General features: G+C 35.8%; 1 protein-coding gene across 1 annotated transcript in view; it reads right to left on the bottom strand.

Annotated features, from left to right (window-relative positions):
- Positions 1–5,135: 5,135 nt before the first annotated feature.
- CABCOCO1 (ciliary associated calcium binding coiled-coil 1) overlaps positions 5,136–18,737 on the bottom strand; it is a 122,616-nt gene continuing 109,014 nt past the window's right edge. The window contains exons 6-8 of the mRNA XM_032842332.1: positions 11,461–11,583; positions 10,916–11,056; positions 5,136–5,536 (exon numbers count right to left, since the gene is read on the bottom strand). Of these exons, the coding sequence (XP_032698223.1) occupies positions 5,462–5,536; positions 10,916–11,056; positions 11,461–11,583 (339 nt within the window). The 3' untranslated portion in view covers positions 5,136–5,461. The remainder of the gene's footprint in view (positions 5,537–10,915; positions 11,057–11,460; positions 11,584–18,737) is intronic.

Below are 18,737 nucleotides of genomic sequence, written 5' to 3' on the forward strand. Positions count from 1 at the left end.
AGCTGATAGACCATATTATCATGTTATATTGTAGAGTTGGGTACTTAAAAGAAACCCATACACCCTCTGCTTTTATGAGTTATACACATTTTTAGAAAGTATGAAATGTACTATGGAACTGAGAAGGTAAGGTGAGGCCCAAGACTGATGATGTTTGAAGTTTCTCTTAAAAATGGAATTTATCACTTTGACCTTCTTTATTAGCATTTCTTTTTCCTGCCAGTTTGCAAGATGGCTATATCCGATTTTTCATGTGTCACTGGAAGGGAATGTCACTACAACAGAGGTGAAATCTGACTAGGGATATCTTTCCTCCTAACTAATTTTGTTTTGACTGAGATACTTTTAAATTAATAGATGATTTTAAAAACAGTTTTAGATATACAGAAAAATTAAGTGGATAGTACAGAGACTTCCTGTGTATTGCTCCCCTCCCTGTCCACAGTTTCTATTATTGATAATTACTATTATTCTTATTAGTTTTGCATTAGTATGGCACATTTGGTACTATTAATGAACAAATATTGATATGATTTTATTAAGTAAAAGTTCATATTCATATTTCTTTAGATTTCCTTTTTCTGTTCCAGAATCTCATCCAGGATTCCACATTTTATTCTCATGTGTCCTTAAGTTCCCTCTGGCTATGACATTTTCTCACACTTTCCTTGTTTTTGGTGATTTTGATTTTTTTTAAAAAATTTTAATTATTTATTTGAGAGAAAAAGCAAGAGACACAACAGGAATGAAGGGGGAGGGGCAGAGGGAGAGGGAGAAGACGACTCCCCACTGAGCAGGGAGTCTGAGGAGATGCAGGGCTTGATCCTAGACCCTTGGGATCATGAAATGAACTGAAGGCAGACACTTAACCAACTGAACCCAGGTGCCCCTGACCTTGATGGTTTTGAGTACTGATAGGGTATGTTGTAGGATATTCTTCTACTGGAATTTGCCTGATTTTTGCCTCATGGTTAGTCAAGGGTTATTGGTTTTTGTGAGGAAAGTACTATTTTCATCAACTCATATCAAGCGTATATGACATCAACATGATTTTTGACTATTGATGTTGATATTGATTATATGGAGGAAGTAGCATTCATCAGGTTTCTTAACTCTAAGGTAATCTCTCCATACTGTATTCTTTGGAAAGAAGTCACTCTGAGCAGCCCCCATGTAATGACGGGAGTTATGCTCCTCCTCTTTTGGAGTAGAATATCTATTAATTTATTTGAAATTCTTTCGCAAGGAAGATTCAGACCAAGATTCTGTTAAGTAGGTGGGTTTATTTGGGTTTCGGGCTATCCCACTAAGCATTTGTGGTTATAATTATGTATATATTTTTTTAGATATGGCAACCTTCTATCCCATAGCTTTGTGTTAATTATTAGCAGCATGTATTTTTATCTAAGATCCTCTTATTTCTTTCTTTGTTTACATCTGCTTCTAGATTATAAACTTTATCAATTCCATGAACTCCAGCAAGTCAAGGACCTTATCTGTCTTATTTTGTTTGTCCTAGCTAGAAAGTGACCTGAGTATATTCAAAAGAAGAAACAAACATCAAACGAGCCTTGGAAATATCAGCACTGAACATTCTCTGAAGCTAAAATTAAGTAAAATAATACAAAAATCTTTGGTGGCTCTAACCAAGAAAAAAGATAAGCCAATCTCCACTGCTGGTACTTCCATGAAAAAAGGAGGGACCCTAAAAACAAAAAAGATTTTTGGTATTCTTTCTTTGTTTTGGAATTTAAATTCCAACAAGATGGTATTATTTTGATTTAGATTCCTTTTTGCTTAGGAAACTTAAATTAATAGATATTTTGGCTGCCACAAAGGAGTACAGCCTTCTCTTATTTAACAAATCAATGTCCAGGAAAAAAAAAAATAATAAAGACTTTGATGTCCAGAAGAGGGACGTCTTCCTGAGGCTCTCTGAAATTTGAGATGTCAAAAGTATTTCTCCTCTACAATTGTTGGGAAAAGGAGCACGTTTATTCTCTAGGGGAACTGAAGCATAATGAAATGCAATCTAAGAACATGCAAACTTATTATCTACCAGGATGGTTGAATGGTTCCAATCAAATGGAGGATAGAAATAGGGGCTTTATATTCGGATTTTGGAAAAATGACTCCACAGCTAGATATAGGCGCCACAGTGCCTGCAAGTACCTGAAATTGTGGCAGTCTGTGGCTTGTTCATAACATAATGAACATATTTTCTCTTTGAAACTTATCGTGGAGGTGAGGAAAAAAGTGCCTCACATTATTCCTGCAGATGGAAGAAAGAGATCTTACTGTGGGTGCTAAGAGAAAGATTGCTGCTTGTCTAAGTAATAGGTTAGTATTGGTTTTTAATTGGCTCTTCAGAAGGCTGCCTTTGTGTCAAAGACTGCTTCAAGTAGGTGAACTCTGTGACTTCAAAAAGTCAAAATTTTTCTTTATGTCTCTCACTTGTAGGAATGGCTAAGAAGTAGAGCTTAGCATCATTAGCAGTAGGAATCCTTTTACGAGAATACTATTTTCCTTATCTCCATGGATTGAAGTCCTAGCACCAGGGAGATGACCTTTTAAAAAATACGAATCGGATGTCAATTGCTATTTTAAATTTATCAACAAGTTTCCGTTGCTGTTAGCTTAAAAATGAAATTCTATAATGTGGTCTATGGGACCCTGAGAGAACTTTGACTGTGTCTAACTTGTTCAGCCTCTCCTTGTGTCCCAGGGACTTTGCACATAATTCTCTGTCTGAAATTCCTCTTCCTTTACCTTCTTTGTCTAGTTATTCTAGGTATCCCTCAGTTCCCAGCCCAAATGTCAAAACCAGTGGAACATGTCATGACCTTCCGAACTTCTTTGTTCAATACTCTCATAATTCCCCAAAGCTTAAACAGTTAATCACAGTTAATATTAACTGTTTCCTCTACTAGATTACTGGGGGCGGAGACCATGTCTGTTTGGCTCACTACTCATTGCCCTGGTACTCAATTGCTATGGACAGGATAATGATTGAATGAATGAATGAACAAATGAACAGAGCTGAGTTATACTTGCTTTTCTTGGGCAACTTTTCTAAATACTTAATATGGCAACAACAAAATTAGTGTGTTCCTTTATTATAACTTACTACAAAAAAGAAAGGCCAGTTTTCACTTTGTTTCATATTGACAATGAGATAGCTCAGTGAAGATTAAGGTGAAGAATGTGGGTTTTATAATCATAGCGACCTAAATTCAAAACCTGTTTCTACCACCTACTGGCTGTGTGATCATGGGAAAAGTACCTAAAATTTTCCTGTGTTCCAGTTTCCTCATCTATAAAATAGGTCAGACCTGGGTTTAAAGCCCTGATCCATCCATTATTAATTGTGCAACTTGGTTCAAGTTAATAATTTCTCTAAGCTTCAGGCTCCGCAACAGGTACAATCATACATGAGGTTAATAATACCTATCTTTCTCTGCCTTAGGGTTATCAGGAGGATTTACCACACACACACACACACACACACACACACAAACACACACACACACTTGCTTATAAACATATGAGTGTTGCTCAATCTGTGTGGAATAAGAAGATAAAAGCAAATTAACACAACAGTGTGACATTATGTTCTACTTATGAGAATACCAAAGATTAAAAAACTGGCCAATGCTTGCTGTTGGTAACAATGTAGTGATAAGTATTCTCATTTCACTGTTGGTGAAATATATTTGAAAGGCATTAAATTTGACCTAGAAATTTCCCTTTCTAGGAATTCATCTTACAGGTACAATCATACATGTTCATAAAAATGGCAAAGTAGCATTGTGCTGGTAAGTTACTGGAAGCAATAAAAAGTTCATCAATAGGACTAGTTTAAAAACTTATGGAACTGATAAAATGAAATATTGTATGGTCATTAAAATGTATTGATAGGGAATTATCTCCAAAATATATTATTTGATGAAACGATCCATGTAAAGAACAATGCAAATTACGTTTTTTTTTTTTGATCACTCTATGCAAGTTTCCAATTATTTAAATGGATAAAAAATACTTCCTCAAGAATTTACTGGGGGGCGCCTGGGTGGCTCAGTCAGTTGAATGGCTGCATTTGGCTCAGGTCATGATCCCAGGGTCCTGGGACCAAACTCAGCATTATTTAAAAAGATTCTTAAAATCTTAAAAAAAAAGAATTTACTGGAAGCCATGTTCGCCTCATAGGGAGAGAAATGGGGGTACCCAGCTTGGGTGAAATGTATTTTTCATTGTCTACACTTTGTTGTCATTGTCTTTAACTGAGTGTGTATATTCCTTTATCAACTCAAAATTTATTTTTTAAAGAAGATTTTGTTTATTTATTTGACAGAGAGAGCAAGGGGAGCAGCAGGCAGAAGATGAGGGAGAAGCAGCTAAACGGGGAGCCTGATGGGGGACTCCATCTCAGGACCCGGGAGATCATGACCTGAGTCAAAATGCAGACGCTGAACTGACTGAGCCACCCAGTGCTCCTAAACGAGGAAGTTCTAGAAGGAGCTCTCCCCTTCCCAGTAATGCTCTCCTTTCTCAGATACTCCGAAGTCTAAGCAATTTGGAAAGGATCTAGCTAGCTATTATTTGAATTTATCCAACCTGAAACAATCAGTTGGCAAATGGATATTTTTCTTCTAAAATCATATTTTACTAAACGTATTTAAGGGCTTGGGATGTTTTCAATCATTCTACTGCAATAGAATAGTTAATTTTAAGAGCTCTGTGAGTTTGATTTGTATTTAAGATTTTTACAATCTATATATAGGTTGGTCTTTAATAACCATTTATACATTGCTTCTTTTTATATAGGTCATGTATTCTCCTGGGAGAGTAACAAGATTAGAAATAACAAATACAGTACAGAATAAATTAAAGTGCTTCAAACTGCATTATATAATTTCAGAAAATTGGCTTCACACTGAAACGTTTAAATAAGAAAACCAAGTGATTTAAGGGGGAGAAAAAAACCCATAGTATATGCATTTTAATTACTATTGTTTAGCATGTTTTTTCCTTGGCAGTGTCGTATCTGTTCACAGGGCTCCAGTAATGCAGCAGCTCACTGGGTCAATATGGATAAAATTATTATTATTTTTCCTTATTTAAAAAAGTTGGCTTCATTTTCCCTGAAGATGAATAGCATTTATTAGTCAAAATGTCAAAGGAGTACCGTAAAAGTAATTGTATTTTTATATATAATTCTCCAAACTCTTGTATACAAAATGTCCTTATTACCCTTAGTGCCATAAATTTGGAGGCTATTATGGGACAGGAGATAGCAAAATGGGGGCCAGTACTTTTCTAATTACTTCAGATAATAAAATGTGGGTCTTGGTTTTCCTCTCCCAACAAAATGAAGGAGTTCAGCTGCTCAGGAGGGTCTATTATTCTGGCTGGTTGTGTTTGTTTCTGTGAAGTTTAGCATCACTCTCCTTGTACTGGGTCCTCAGGCCTTTTTCAGTTTTTCTATTCGTGCATTAAAGGCCTCTTCCTGTATTTGCAGCTTTTCGTTTATCTTGGTCTGTGAAGACAATCATAAAAAAGTGGTTATGATGGAGCTATCTTTTGCTGCACATTGTCTTTGTGGTTTTGACATACTATAGTGCCTAAAGACAGACATTATCCCTCACACACCTTCCTGTTTTGCAGACAGAGCCATGTTTCAGCCTGTAGTGATGTGATAAACTTTATCATATTTCTGTGCACATTCCCGACGTATAGCATGGCTGCTGTGAACAGGAAGTGGTATTTGGACAGCCATTTTTCACATAGCCTTGTGTTGGGAGATAGGATAATTATCTGTATTTTCAGACAGACTTTACCAATAAGCACCGAATCAGAATAACTGCTCTGGGCTCAGTGAGTGCGGCGTCGTGGTTCCCCCACCCCTGTGCCATGATGTTTTTGTCTCCTGTGTAATACCTTCTAAATGAGATCTCAGAAAGCTTCTGTTGTGAAATCACAACACAAATAATCTCACAATTAGAACAGCTCTCATAATTAAGAATATTCATCATACATTATAACTCCTGGAATTATGCCACTTTGTGGTACAGTTTGGGTAGAAAAAAGTACATGATTGCTGACAGGTTTGAGTGTTTGCTGCAGCTGTGATAGCATTTAGCCTCTGGCAGTGATATTCTGTGGGCTGACATTACTACCTGCACAATTCCAGAAATCCTTCCACATTATCTGAACATCAGTAGTCCCGGAAATGTCTTCCCTTTTTCATGACAAATAATAAAATTATGTATCAAGAAGCCAGTGGTGAGTAATGTGGCAAAACTGGTGTTTTGTTTAGGTGATTTAAGAAACGTTTATGACCGTACTAGGAGTAGTTCATACACATAACTATTAATAAGCAATTTGAAGTTTAGAATGTTAACATCTATAACATAATTTGATGTCTTCGGGGTTACTGCATTTTGAGAAACTTCTGTTATTTCAATTTATACAGAATACATTTAAAAAATCAAATATTGTTTTGGGCTACATATAAATTTTCATTCTCCTTTATTTATTTATGAGTGTAACTGTAATAGATAGTTTTGAAGTGTACACCCTGGTTACCTTATCGGATAAGATTTTGTTTCACTTTCATGGTCAGAATCAATATTTCTGAAAAGATCATTGATGTTAACAATTCTGGATCCTTATGTGAGTATCTGTCTTTTTGATTCAAGTTTTTTTTTTCATTGTTATCATTTTTAAAAAAGATTTATTTACTTTTGAAAGAGAGAGAGAGAATGCATGCGTGAGGTGGGGGCAGAGGGAGAGGGAGAGACTCTCAAGCATACTCCCTGCTGAGTGCAGTCCTGACAAGGGGCTCCATCTCAGCACCCTGAGATCATGACCTGACCTGAAATCAAGAGTCAGACACCTAACCGACTGAGTCACCAAGGTGCCCCGATTCAAGTTTTATCAAGCCCTACCTGAGGCTCCGGCCTCTGGTTTCTCATTTTTATCCTTCTTCCTTTCTTGGTGGTTGGGTGAGGAGGCAAGGAAGAATGAACATGGGCCTCCAGATTACAAAGGAACTCTGTCATTTTTCAGAAATCACTAATCCCCTTGGTCATGGTTTTAGTAGAGGTGGAAAGAGCACTGGTTTAGGAGGTGGATTAATTTAGTTATGTAACCTTGGATAAGTCACTTAGCCACCTTGGGTATTAGTTCTTACCTGAAAAATTAAGTAGTTAAAAATTAAGTATGTTAACATTACATGCTAACTTTTAAATTTGTAATTCCAACTCCTAATTTTCTGATATATTCACCAATGTTATATTTCAGTAGTATGGCTTTGTGAAATATTTTTAAAATATGTTACTCCTGCTTCTTTCTGGTGTGCAACGTAATAGACGATATAGGAATTGAAATGGTTTGAAGAAATAATCTTGCCACAATTCCAAAGGATTGAGAAACACTACTCTAACTAAGCAGTTAATTAACTCTTCCCATTTCAATTAATATGTTCTATGTCCACTTATACTTTCATTTCTTTCAACTAAGGACTCCAGCTTCTGTTTTACTGTGTCACCAGTGTTTGCACATTAACCCGGAGACCTCTCTGGTATTTCACTGAAACAAAAATCATTGACACAGGTGTGGGCTTGGGGGAGAAGCCTCGTGAGGATACGGTCCGTGCCAAATAGCATTGTGTGCTGACAAGGGGAGATACATCTCAGATCTCTAGACCATGGTGATCAGTACTTCAGTTCAGGTACAACCTGCAGAGCCTGGATGAAAAGCCTCCTGCTCTGGTCAAGAATGAGGTTGTCATTAGTCTACCACATCTCCATGTTATTCTTCAAATGCTGCTGAGCAGATGATTAGCTATCCCACAACTACTAGCATAGGGAAAGTTTCTGTTGCTTTTAAGGTAAGAATGGAAAACCTATGACCGGGGTGCCTGGGTGGCTCAGTGGGTTAAAGCCTCTGCCTTCAGCTTGGGTCATGATCCCAGGGTCCTGGTATCAAGCCCAACATTGGGCTCTCTGCTCATAGGGGGACTTGCTTCTTCCTCTCTCTCTGCCTGCCTCTCTGCCTACTTGTGATCTCTGTCAAATAAATAAATAAAATCTTAAAATAATAATAATAATAAAAGACCTAATTAAAAAAAGAAAAGGAAACCTATGACCTGGGCTCAGTATCCTCTCACTGACCACTACCTTGAGGTGTTCTCCCATTCAGTTTTTCTAACCTGGAAATTCAAGTTGACCTAAAAATACCTCAAGTCCCAAGATGGCAAACTTCCCTCAAGGTTTTTACATTATTTTGCCCTGTTGCTTGGACAGGGCCAACAGCCAACATTTAATGTAAGAATTTAGTGTTGGTATTCATATTTCTCTGAAACGTAATTCTTTAAATATATTAAAGTTTGTTCCATTGGGTATAATTTTTATTATACAACTCAGGGCCAAAATAATTTCATTTTGAATGTATCCTTAAAATTATAATACCTAAACTATATAAGCTTAAAATGTTTTCTCTATTCAGTATAATTTTAATTAACATCTCAGGGCCAAGATAACTTCATTCTTAATAAATCTCTAGAACTATAAAGTGCGTCAATGGGAAAGTAAGTGGATTAACATAAAAAAATTTAAAGATTCACACTACATTCTCTGAAATTTCTGAATTATAGAAAGTGAAAAATGCCTGAAACCACACTGGAGAAGGAGCTCTAAAAAAACTGGATTCAAAACATGAATTCTCTACTGCCTTTTCCTCCAAAAATTATAATAACAGCATGGCTCTTAAATAAAGGAGAAAAAAAAACTATTGGAAAATTGAAAACATCTTGCAAATATTAATTCATTAAATGTTCCTACAGCCAGTCAGCATGTTCCTACCCTGACCACTGACATGTGGCTACCTTTGAACAGGAATGTTGCAGTTTTAAGAGCGAGCAACATTGGAAGTCAGGGTTTAGAAGGGGAAAATAACCTACCTATCTAAAACAGGGGAAAATTTTTAGGTAGGCAGAGAGTAATTAAACTTGGGACTTGACCAAGACACAAGGGTAAACACTGAAATCATGCCACACCACTGGAGTATTAAAGTCCAAAGTAGTCTGGTTGTGATATTAGAGGTTGTGTGGTTTTTGTGGATAACACTGGGATTTGAACTAGAATCCAGGTCACAGCTCCCATTCGGGGCCTTTCAACAGTTTCTGACCCTGGAAATGCTGGATAAATTATTTAGTCTTTCCATGTCTATCATTTTCCAATTTACTTATCAGGGAACTGCCTGACTCATTCTCATGTAGTTTACCAGGACTGTTGAGAGAAAAGACATAAATGGGTTTGCTATATCTTGAGACATTGTATAAATCCACATCATCAAGCCATTTTATTGGAAAATCGGCAGTAATTTGGCCCAGATTAATGTCCATGAATCCACTTAAAATGGAAAGGATCGTGGCACCTAAAAGATCTGCTCCCATCACCTCTGGTCTAAGTCCTTTCTATGCCTAATTGCATTTAGATGAACCAGCTAATGAACTTCCAGGGCCAGCAAGGTTGGCTTCAGGCCAAAGAGACAATAACACATGCACACAGTAATCATATTCTTTCTGTTATAGAGTAGTGGAATAAGTGTTGCAAACTCTAACAGCTAAAAAAAAATTCAATGAACAGTTAAAAATATACTGCTCACTACATGGAACATGGCCTTGGTAAAGATGTTTTCAATTTTGGGGGCCTGCAAACAATTCTATTACTGTCTAGTAGTTCCTCAGCAATAATTTCAGAGCTGCAGGATGGCAAAGGAGCCCAGGGCCATGATTATACATAAACTATATTTAGATGAAATGTTATCAAATCTAAAAAGGAGATATGTTCTGAACTCAGTTTAATTCAACTGCACTCTGCCCTTCCACACAGTAACCAGTTATTACATTCATGGGATTGTTAACAATAAAGCTTTGTGTAAAACGTGTTCTACCACTATTTCTGGTAAACACTAAACACCCCTTATTAAGCTGAGGACTTTGGCTGATTCTGTTTGTATCGAATCATTAAACGTTCATGTAAATAGTGCATTAACGTTTGATGATTAGACAAGTAACAAGGTATGCTTATACCAAGCCAATCTTTTGCTCTCTCTAAATTAGTTGTTAATATGATGTGCTTTTCATATATCATCTCATATTTCAGATAAAAATTAAATCCCTCCCTGAGATGCATTAATATTTTAACCATGTAGTATGTTGTTCTATTGATTCATGGTCATTTCTACAAGAAATCATAAATCTTCTTAAAATATGCAATTCACTTACTTAACCATTTTGCCTGAAAAATGATGTTAAGTCTTTGTGTTCAGTAAAAGATGGGTTTTTGTTTTGTTTGGACAGGAAAAAAAGATTAAACATAAAGTTAAACTGATTGATCCATGAACTACCGGGATAGCTGTCCCATCCCCATTTCCAGGCAGCCTTTGGTGAACATGGCTTAGCTACTAATGGTACTTAAAAATGAACAAATTACCTGACAGGGAGTTCAAGGATTTTAAGGCCTCTCTTTACAAATTTGGTGAGAAGACTTACCTAAGAATCGTGGTTGAAATTCCATGTTTGTACTCGGTTTACTCTTTCATGAGCCATGTTTACAGTATGACAGGCGTGGAGTCTTTACTGTGTTACTTTTTGGGTTCTGATGATGGGGGATTTTGGAAACTGGCAATACACCCCACCCCTAGGTGCTGTTGGTGAATCTTTTTTGTGATCTTATTGAGTCTCCAATGACTCAACTGTGAATTACATGGAGATGTGAAATTGAAGTCCTCCATGGTAGGTATCACTCTTGCTGGCAGAGTGTGGGTAGTGTTTACAGACATTAAAGCTCAGGCTGGCTAATTAACCAGTAATAATAAAGTAAGTGAGCACACTATCAAGGGTGAGTACCTGAATGCCAATTACAATATCATCTGTGACTTGATCCAACACTGCTTTTATATCCTTGATGGTGAAACCCACTAAAGGATCCTCAGCGGAAGTGTTGGCTTCTGACTGGGATTCCTCAGGGCCTTGTTCTTGATCCAATCCCTGGAATATTAAAAGGAAAGCACACTTAAGTGACTTCTGGAACATTCGTGATTTATATGTGCCCTCAGACCTCTCCTGGGTGCTTTTCTACAAGGAACGATGTCAATCTGGAAGAAGGTTTTGATTGGATGTTATCCTGCATTTCTGTTATTCATGAGCATCAGGACAGATCAAGTCATGGTGCCGCTAATCAGTGCTTACTTTGAGGAAAGTGAAAGTAGAGAGATTAAAATTGCTGAGCCATCCTCAGCTGGCCCACCAGCTAGTCAACCCTAAAAGAAATGTTTATATTGAGCTGGGAAAAATCAGAGGGAAAGACAATGGAAGAGCATTTTTTTTTTCCTCCTGCCCATAGAGAATATAATGCTGAAACAAGGTGAATTAAGAGACAGAAGGAAACCTACCTTCATTTCTGTATCCAGTTTTGGGGGTGTCTCTATGAATGTTGAATAAATATCAAATGAAATTCCTTCTTCTAGAGGATCTGGGAAGAGACCACCCGAAGGCTTGACAACCTCTAACACTTGCTGGAGGGGAAGAAAAGAGCTGTATTATGAAAAAGCCTTTGGTGACTAACCATAATTTCGGCCAATTCATTCATCTCTCTCTATATATTGTAATGAATATATAGTATATAATACATAGCACATATTATATAATATATGTATTATATATTATCTATATAATACATAGCACATATTATATAACATACATCATATATCTATTATCAATTAAATTAATTAAAATTATATAATTTTATATATATACATAATTATGTATAATTAATGTAACATAAAATTTTTACATAAGTATGCATATGTTTATACATAGTTCCAAGTCTATTATTTTTTAAGTGCTATCTCCTCTGAATTCTTGACATCACTGCCCTCTTAGTTCTCTGTTGCTTTTTGTTCTCTGTATCTGATAATTAGCATTTTATTCTTCCCACTGTCTTATTCTCTTTCTATACTATGTGGCTTAGGACTTCATTTTATACTGCCTTGATCTTTAATTGTTTTTTTTTTTTATCTTTAATTGTTTTATGCATCAGTGTCCCCTTCCTGTTTCCTACAAGCTCTCTGTAGGTAGAGACCATGTTTTAGATCCTTTGTATACCTTCTCCAGTCCTGGCAGAGTTTGGGTGCTTGAAATATTTACCAACAGCCTAATGGTGATCAACGTTAATCAGCAGAGTGTGACCATTCTTGGGGGCAATGGCAAAGTGACCACCGAGAACTTGGTGATAAGGACAATAAAGACTGAAGGTTAATGCATAAAGTCAGTACACTATGAATCAGAGAGGAGATCTGCAAAACCAACCAAAAACACAGAGGGCAAGGCAAGACCACCAGGAGCACTTCAGAATTGTGTAGCAAGTGTGCAAAACTGAGGGAGGGCAATGGTTGGTCAAAACTGGAAATGAAGAAATAGGAGTCAAAGAAGTCAACTTAAGTGGTGTCCATCCCACCATGACTTGAAGGTGAGAAAGAGAGGAACGTACTGATGATGGCAAACATCTGAATCATTTAATTAGTTTTGTTAAAATTCTGATTCTGACAAGCAACATTTTGATCATAATTTGACTTCCTATCTCCATTGATCTATAAAGAAGTGCTGAGCTCAGTGCTTTGATCTTCATGCCCTATTAAATTCCTCACTGTACATCAGTACGTTGATGTTCTCGTTTATACAGTGAGCTTGCTTTTGAGGCCTAGAGGTGAAGCTACCCACCATGTGCTGACAAAGTCAAACCATGAACATACATGTTTAAAGACAAAAGTCTGGAAATGCATAAAATCACCAGCTAATTACCATCCTCCAGGACCTGGAAAAACTGGAAATCATCATCCATTCATTTCTAACTTCTCCACAATATTTCTTTTTTTTTAATTATTATTTTTGATTGATTATTTTTATTAACATGTAATGTATTATTTGCCCCAGGGGTACAGGTCTGTGAATCGTCAGGCTTACACACTTCACAGCACTCACCATATCACATACCTTCCCCACTGTCCATAATCCAACCTCTTCTCCACAATATTTCAAGTTAACTTGCATGTTAAACATGTGATGATGTATAACTTACAGGTTGTAATGTTTCATAATGATTGAAACATTATGAATATTAATAATTGAATATTTATAATTTTTTTTATTTAGATAGGTTTGGGAATGTCCTGAAAACTTAAGCTAATGCTTAGTCATCCCAATGTATTTCATACTGAATTCATATTATTAACTTTAGTTCGATTTTATAGGAAGTTGCTGCTTAGTAAATCTAGAGAAAGACTGAAGTATTAGATAGAAGTTAATAGTCAAGGCAATTTGGAAACCAAGAGATTAAATAGTTGACTTAAGGTCAAATCATCAATCATCACCTAGGGCCCAGGCTGGGAGTTAAACCCTGCTGTGCTGACTTCTCAGCCTGTGCAGTTTTCAGTATCTATGTCATCATGTTGCTGTACTTGGAAATTACTGATTATTATTAATCACTTAATCTCTATTCTGTTAGGTGACATCATTCCAGATTATTCTTCTTAAATTGACTAAACATTAATAGAAATATAAAAAATATGGAAGAACAATTTTTTTCTTTCATCATGTTCACAAGTCATCTTTTCCCCTAAATGAGACATGCAAACATTTTCTTCTTCCCACAAAATTATTTGTGTATTTTTTTCATCATGCTTGTTTTTCATCCTCCCACACCTTATATTGCTCTTTATTTTACCAAGCTTGGAAAAGGAAACAGCTAAATATAATTTAGTGTTCTTTGTAACATTATCAGTAAAATAAATAAGCTGCACATGGGAATCCAGAGACAAGGGTGGATGATGAAGCATTTAATGAGTGGTGCACACTCTCACAGAGGGTGAGGAATGGGAATTTGGGGGAAGTGGTGGCGAGTCAGCCATTGGAAAGCAGAGAGCAAGGAACCCAATAGGGTTTGCTGCTTTTACTGTATGCCCAGAGAAAGAAAGCATGAGCAAACCTTCAAGGTAAAATATTTCTTTTATTGAAGCAGAATTTTATTTTGCTGCTTTTGCCAAATCTGTCTTGCAGCTCTGCTTTTCTACACACAGGCTAGGACTTTCTGCGAATTTTTTCTGATCCTCTCATGGAAGTTCTCAGCAGATCACCTCTGTATCCTGGTGGTAACAGATTTCTCCCTCCCCCCTCAAGCCTTTTCTTCCATCGGATCATACACTTAAGTGCAAGAGACACATTTGTGGGCAAGTTTCGTCCCTCACACCTCTGTGGTCCACATTTCTTTACGAGGCTCATCTGAACTACTTGCCAACTACCCAGTTTTCCTGGTCTTTGGCATTGTGTGTGTGTGTGTGTGTGTGTGTGTGTGTATCGGGCACATACTTGGGAACCTGGGCCACTTCCAGCCCTACATTTTTATTTTATTTATTTTTTTTTGGTGGAGTGGAACTCCTGTTTATCTCAAGAACCTCTTTTGCTTGATTTTTATGAATATATCTCATAGCTCATACAGGTATTCATTTGATTTAATTCCTGCACAAAAACTTGTGGTGAGAATTTCTTCAGAGTGTTTTGCATACTATCAGTGAACCAAATCATAGCCACATTTTTCTCTTTCACAAAGAGTTACATTTGGCTTTGTTACTAAGATACTACAAAGGAAAGAAATGCCCCAGTTTTAGATGGGGGTAAATATAAAGTCATCTCATTAATAAGAAGACATACTGTCAAATATATAGTTTGAAATAAACCTAGTGCCAGAAGCATCGTAGTGATTTTCCCCCCATTAAGAAGTCTTTTTAAAAAATAAGTTTAAGGAAAATTAGAATCAATAATTGTGGTGAGAGCAGAGAGCTAGCAAATATGTTTAAATGAAACCGTCTGATGCAATACTTTCTTAAAAAAATACAATTAGGCCTTTGTATTTTTTTTAACAAAACCTCATGTTTTACAACATCACTGGTTCTGTAATAAAATCTATTTAAAACAGAAAGACATGGTCAGCTTTATTAAGTTAGATTTTCTGAAAGAACGTTATAATTTCCTCAAGTCTATGAATAGTTGAGGCAAATTAAATAAAGCTAGTTTTATAACTATTTTTATACATTCCTGTAGCATTGTAATTGTCTCATATTTTTTTCCTCAAAAGTCTAATATGTTACCTCTTAAACCTAGGAAAATAAAAACAGAAAAAGGATCAAGTATGTTTATTAAAAAAACGCTCCTATTTGGTATCCTGATTTAGCAAGCACCCTTTCTTCTTCTCTAAGAGAATAGCACCCATAATCTTCAGAGCAGGAAACAAAGGAAAAGACTTTAAGTGACTTGCCTGAGGCCTAATGCTGAGATTAAAAATCAGGAGTTTCTGATTATACACATACATCCATTTGGCCAAATGATTGGTTTTGCTTGACTTTCAAATACCCCCTAAATATTACTTTGAATGTAAAGCAATAAATGTGTTTCTCTTGCCATTTTTGAATGCTTGCACACAAATGGATATAATAAAAACAATCATGTTGTTCCATGTGAATGCCATTTATATTTTTTCTGATAATGAGCAGACCATTTGAACCAAGGTGAGTACATTAAAAGTTCTAATAAAGAAGAGAATAGATTTCTAAACAGAATAATGGACTGTTAAGTGAACATACAATAAATAACATCTACAGATGTGATCGCTAGAAAATTAGTTTTGCATAACTTACCAATATACATTTCCCCCAGATGTTATCTGTTACATGAAAATTAACTTAAGTTAGCTATATTGTTCATTACGTGCACACTGCATTAGTGTTATTTAAGATGGTCTACAATCTGAGCTTTAGTTGAATTGTGCTATGGTATTTAAAGAATATCAAGTAAATGGCTTTTTGGCATAATTTAATACTTGTAAGTACAAAATTTCATCACTGAAACATTATGTAGGTTTTAAAAAATCCAAGATCTTTACTTTACAAGCCAAATGAAATCACTAGAATACTTTTAAGATTTTACATATTCAATATGAAATGGACATCTATCATGGGAATAAATGATAGGAATTTTGAGTCCTCCTGGAACTAAGTACAGGGTCAGTGTAGGTTTAAAGAGTGCTTATAGGAATTAGAATCTGCTCCAGATTTTATTGTGTCTGAGAAGAATAAAAATTGTATCTGAAAATTGTGTTACTTCATGCTTTCTTTTTCTTTTTTATGTGTTCGTGTTATTGATAATACAAAGTCTGGCTTACTGTTTTTGTTATCCTGTTTTTTTTTTTAATGTTTTTGTTTATTGTTACTTATTTTTTATTTTTCTTTGAAAAAAAGTGTGGGCGGATTTGTGGATAGTGGTTGTACTGATAAAATCTATGATCAAGGTGGCAATTACTAAATTATTAAATCCAATTATTAAAATATTCAAGATATTAAAAATGCCATTGAAATGACAACTCTCCACTGTTTTCAACAGCAGAAAGCAAGATAAATCTGTTAAACCTTTTTGGAGCGATAGAAATACGTACAAAAAACTGGTATGCTTTAAAAAGACATTTGTTTCAAATTGTCAGATGATGACTTCATATGTAAATCAAAACTTACTACAAAATGTCAAAGTTTCAAAAAGCAAACTTTATTGCAAACATTTCCCAATACTAACTAAGGAAAAAAGGCACAAAAATTCCTGTAATGTTTTAACTATTTTCTCCCCTTGAAAAAAGGCATTACTTATTTGCAAGTCTAATGAAGAGGTACATGTGTGGTTCTGGAAATTTTTAACAAAAATTGTAACCCATTGCCCACAATATACCACACAAAAAGTAACAACATATGAGTGCCACCTGCAAAATGCAATAAACTCTGGTAATGTCATACTGAGGCCATAAATTTAAAATCAAAAGAGAGAAAATTCAAAAGCTCAGATTATCAGAGAAACTTCAATTAATCCATTTCTAAAGTGTTTTCTTTTGTGTTCAGGCCATTACAAACTTCTTAATATACCCCATAAATGTAGAATATCAATTCTGCTACAAGAGTCCTCCTCCCCCTTTGCATTTTTGACTTGGAAATAAATTTGCAAATGCAGCACATTAATTTTCTTTCCTGTGCTTAATATGCAGTATTTACATTTTGAAAAGGTTCAAAATGTTGCCAGGCTTCTGCAGGGTATGAATAGACATCTAATAGCAACTTCTATTTTTATCCACAACACACTGGCAGTTTGAACATCTATAACTTAACAGAGCTTTGAGACCATCAGATCCACACGCTGATCACCTCAACAGTGACCAGTGACCCACAAAAAGTTAGGACAGGAAATGAAGACTCCCCATTCCAGATGAAGTGGCAAGGAGGAATTTAAGTTGGCAGGCCCACAGTAAACCAAATTGCAGCCCAGCTAGGACACTCGAGTTAACACCTTGTGCCCATTTTTATTTAGATCTCTTGTTATAACTTGGGCTTGAAATTTTTTTAAAAAAATGAAATAACTAAAGAAACTGATTCCAGAGTATTTTAGACATCTCTAGTATTTCCAAGCGTAGTTCTGCTTAAGGCCAACATTACAATTCGAAAAGAAATCGGAGTACTCCTATCTTAATGACTTCAGACAACAAAATCCTCTCTAATGAATTTGGAAAAAAAAATACCTTCTTGTAGTGTAAATGCAATTTAAAAGGAAAAGATGTTTTGATCTGGCTCTGGTGTAAACATTTCCTGAGGGATTGAACAGTTCTTCAGATACCCAGATATTTTCTAAAGATGGCAATAATCTGGAGGATAGACCACTGAATTATAGGCTTTAGACTTGGCTCTATTCCTAATTGTGTGATGCTAAGAAAATCCCTAGGCCTCAGTTTGTTTATCTGTAAGAGTAGGATAATGATAATTGCTACCTGGCTACTTCATTGAATTGTTTCAAGCACAAATTAGATAATGTGGATGAAAATTCTGGGAGTTCTTCAAAGGGAAAGTATTATTAAACCCAAAGGTGTACTATTATTATTATTTATAATTACTGTTATTATTGAAAGGATCATCTTTCTAATGCCAGCACTGGAAGAAAGAGTAGAGTAGCCATATTGAGAATATCAGTCCATGATATTTCTGTATGAAATAATTAACATTGCCCCAAGAGTCCAGCTAATGGAGAAGAGTTTGTTAATAAGAACATGCTGTCACCCTGTTTCCATATAGTTACAACCTTTAAATTACCAAATATGTATTCAATGCCACCTTATTTGAAGAGTTCCTCAGACCCAAATAACTTCTCTCTGGAGACCTAGATAGCATAACATAGTTAGTTGTTCTGTGACATGATCGAGACTAACGCAAACCACCTATTTAAAAAAGGAGACGTTTACATCTAACTTTCAAAATTAGAAAAACTGCCTCTCCACCCTTCCCCATCCAATATATCACTCTTTTCACCTTTCGTTTTTCAGCATCCAGTGTGGCCCGTGGTTGTCCAAACTGAGTTCACTTCCAAAAGATTTCCTTTAACAGATGTCATCAAAGGTGAGGACGTAGGGCCTATTGGACACATTTTTTAGCATGTCTTTTTTGTGAAAATTGGAACACCGGACCTCTTCAAACTGCTAAGTTCAACATTGTACCTTTGATTCTTAGATTGACCTTATTTTGCAACTTCCTTAGGGTGAGAGAGGGAATGTATGGTTGGTTCTATTATAAATAATTGGAAAATAACTAACAAA

Source organism: Lontra canadensis, unplaced genomic scaffold (genome assembly GCF_010015895.1).
Source record: "Lontra canadensis isolate GAN:19392208 unplaced genomic scaffold, GSC_riverotter_1.0 scaffold3, whole genome shotgun sequence".
Classification (NCBI taxonomy): domain Eukaryota; kingdom Metazoa; phylum Chordata; class Mammalia; order Carnivora; family Mustelidae; genus Lontra; species Lontra canadensis.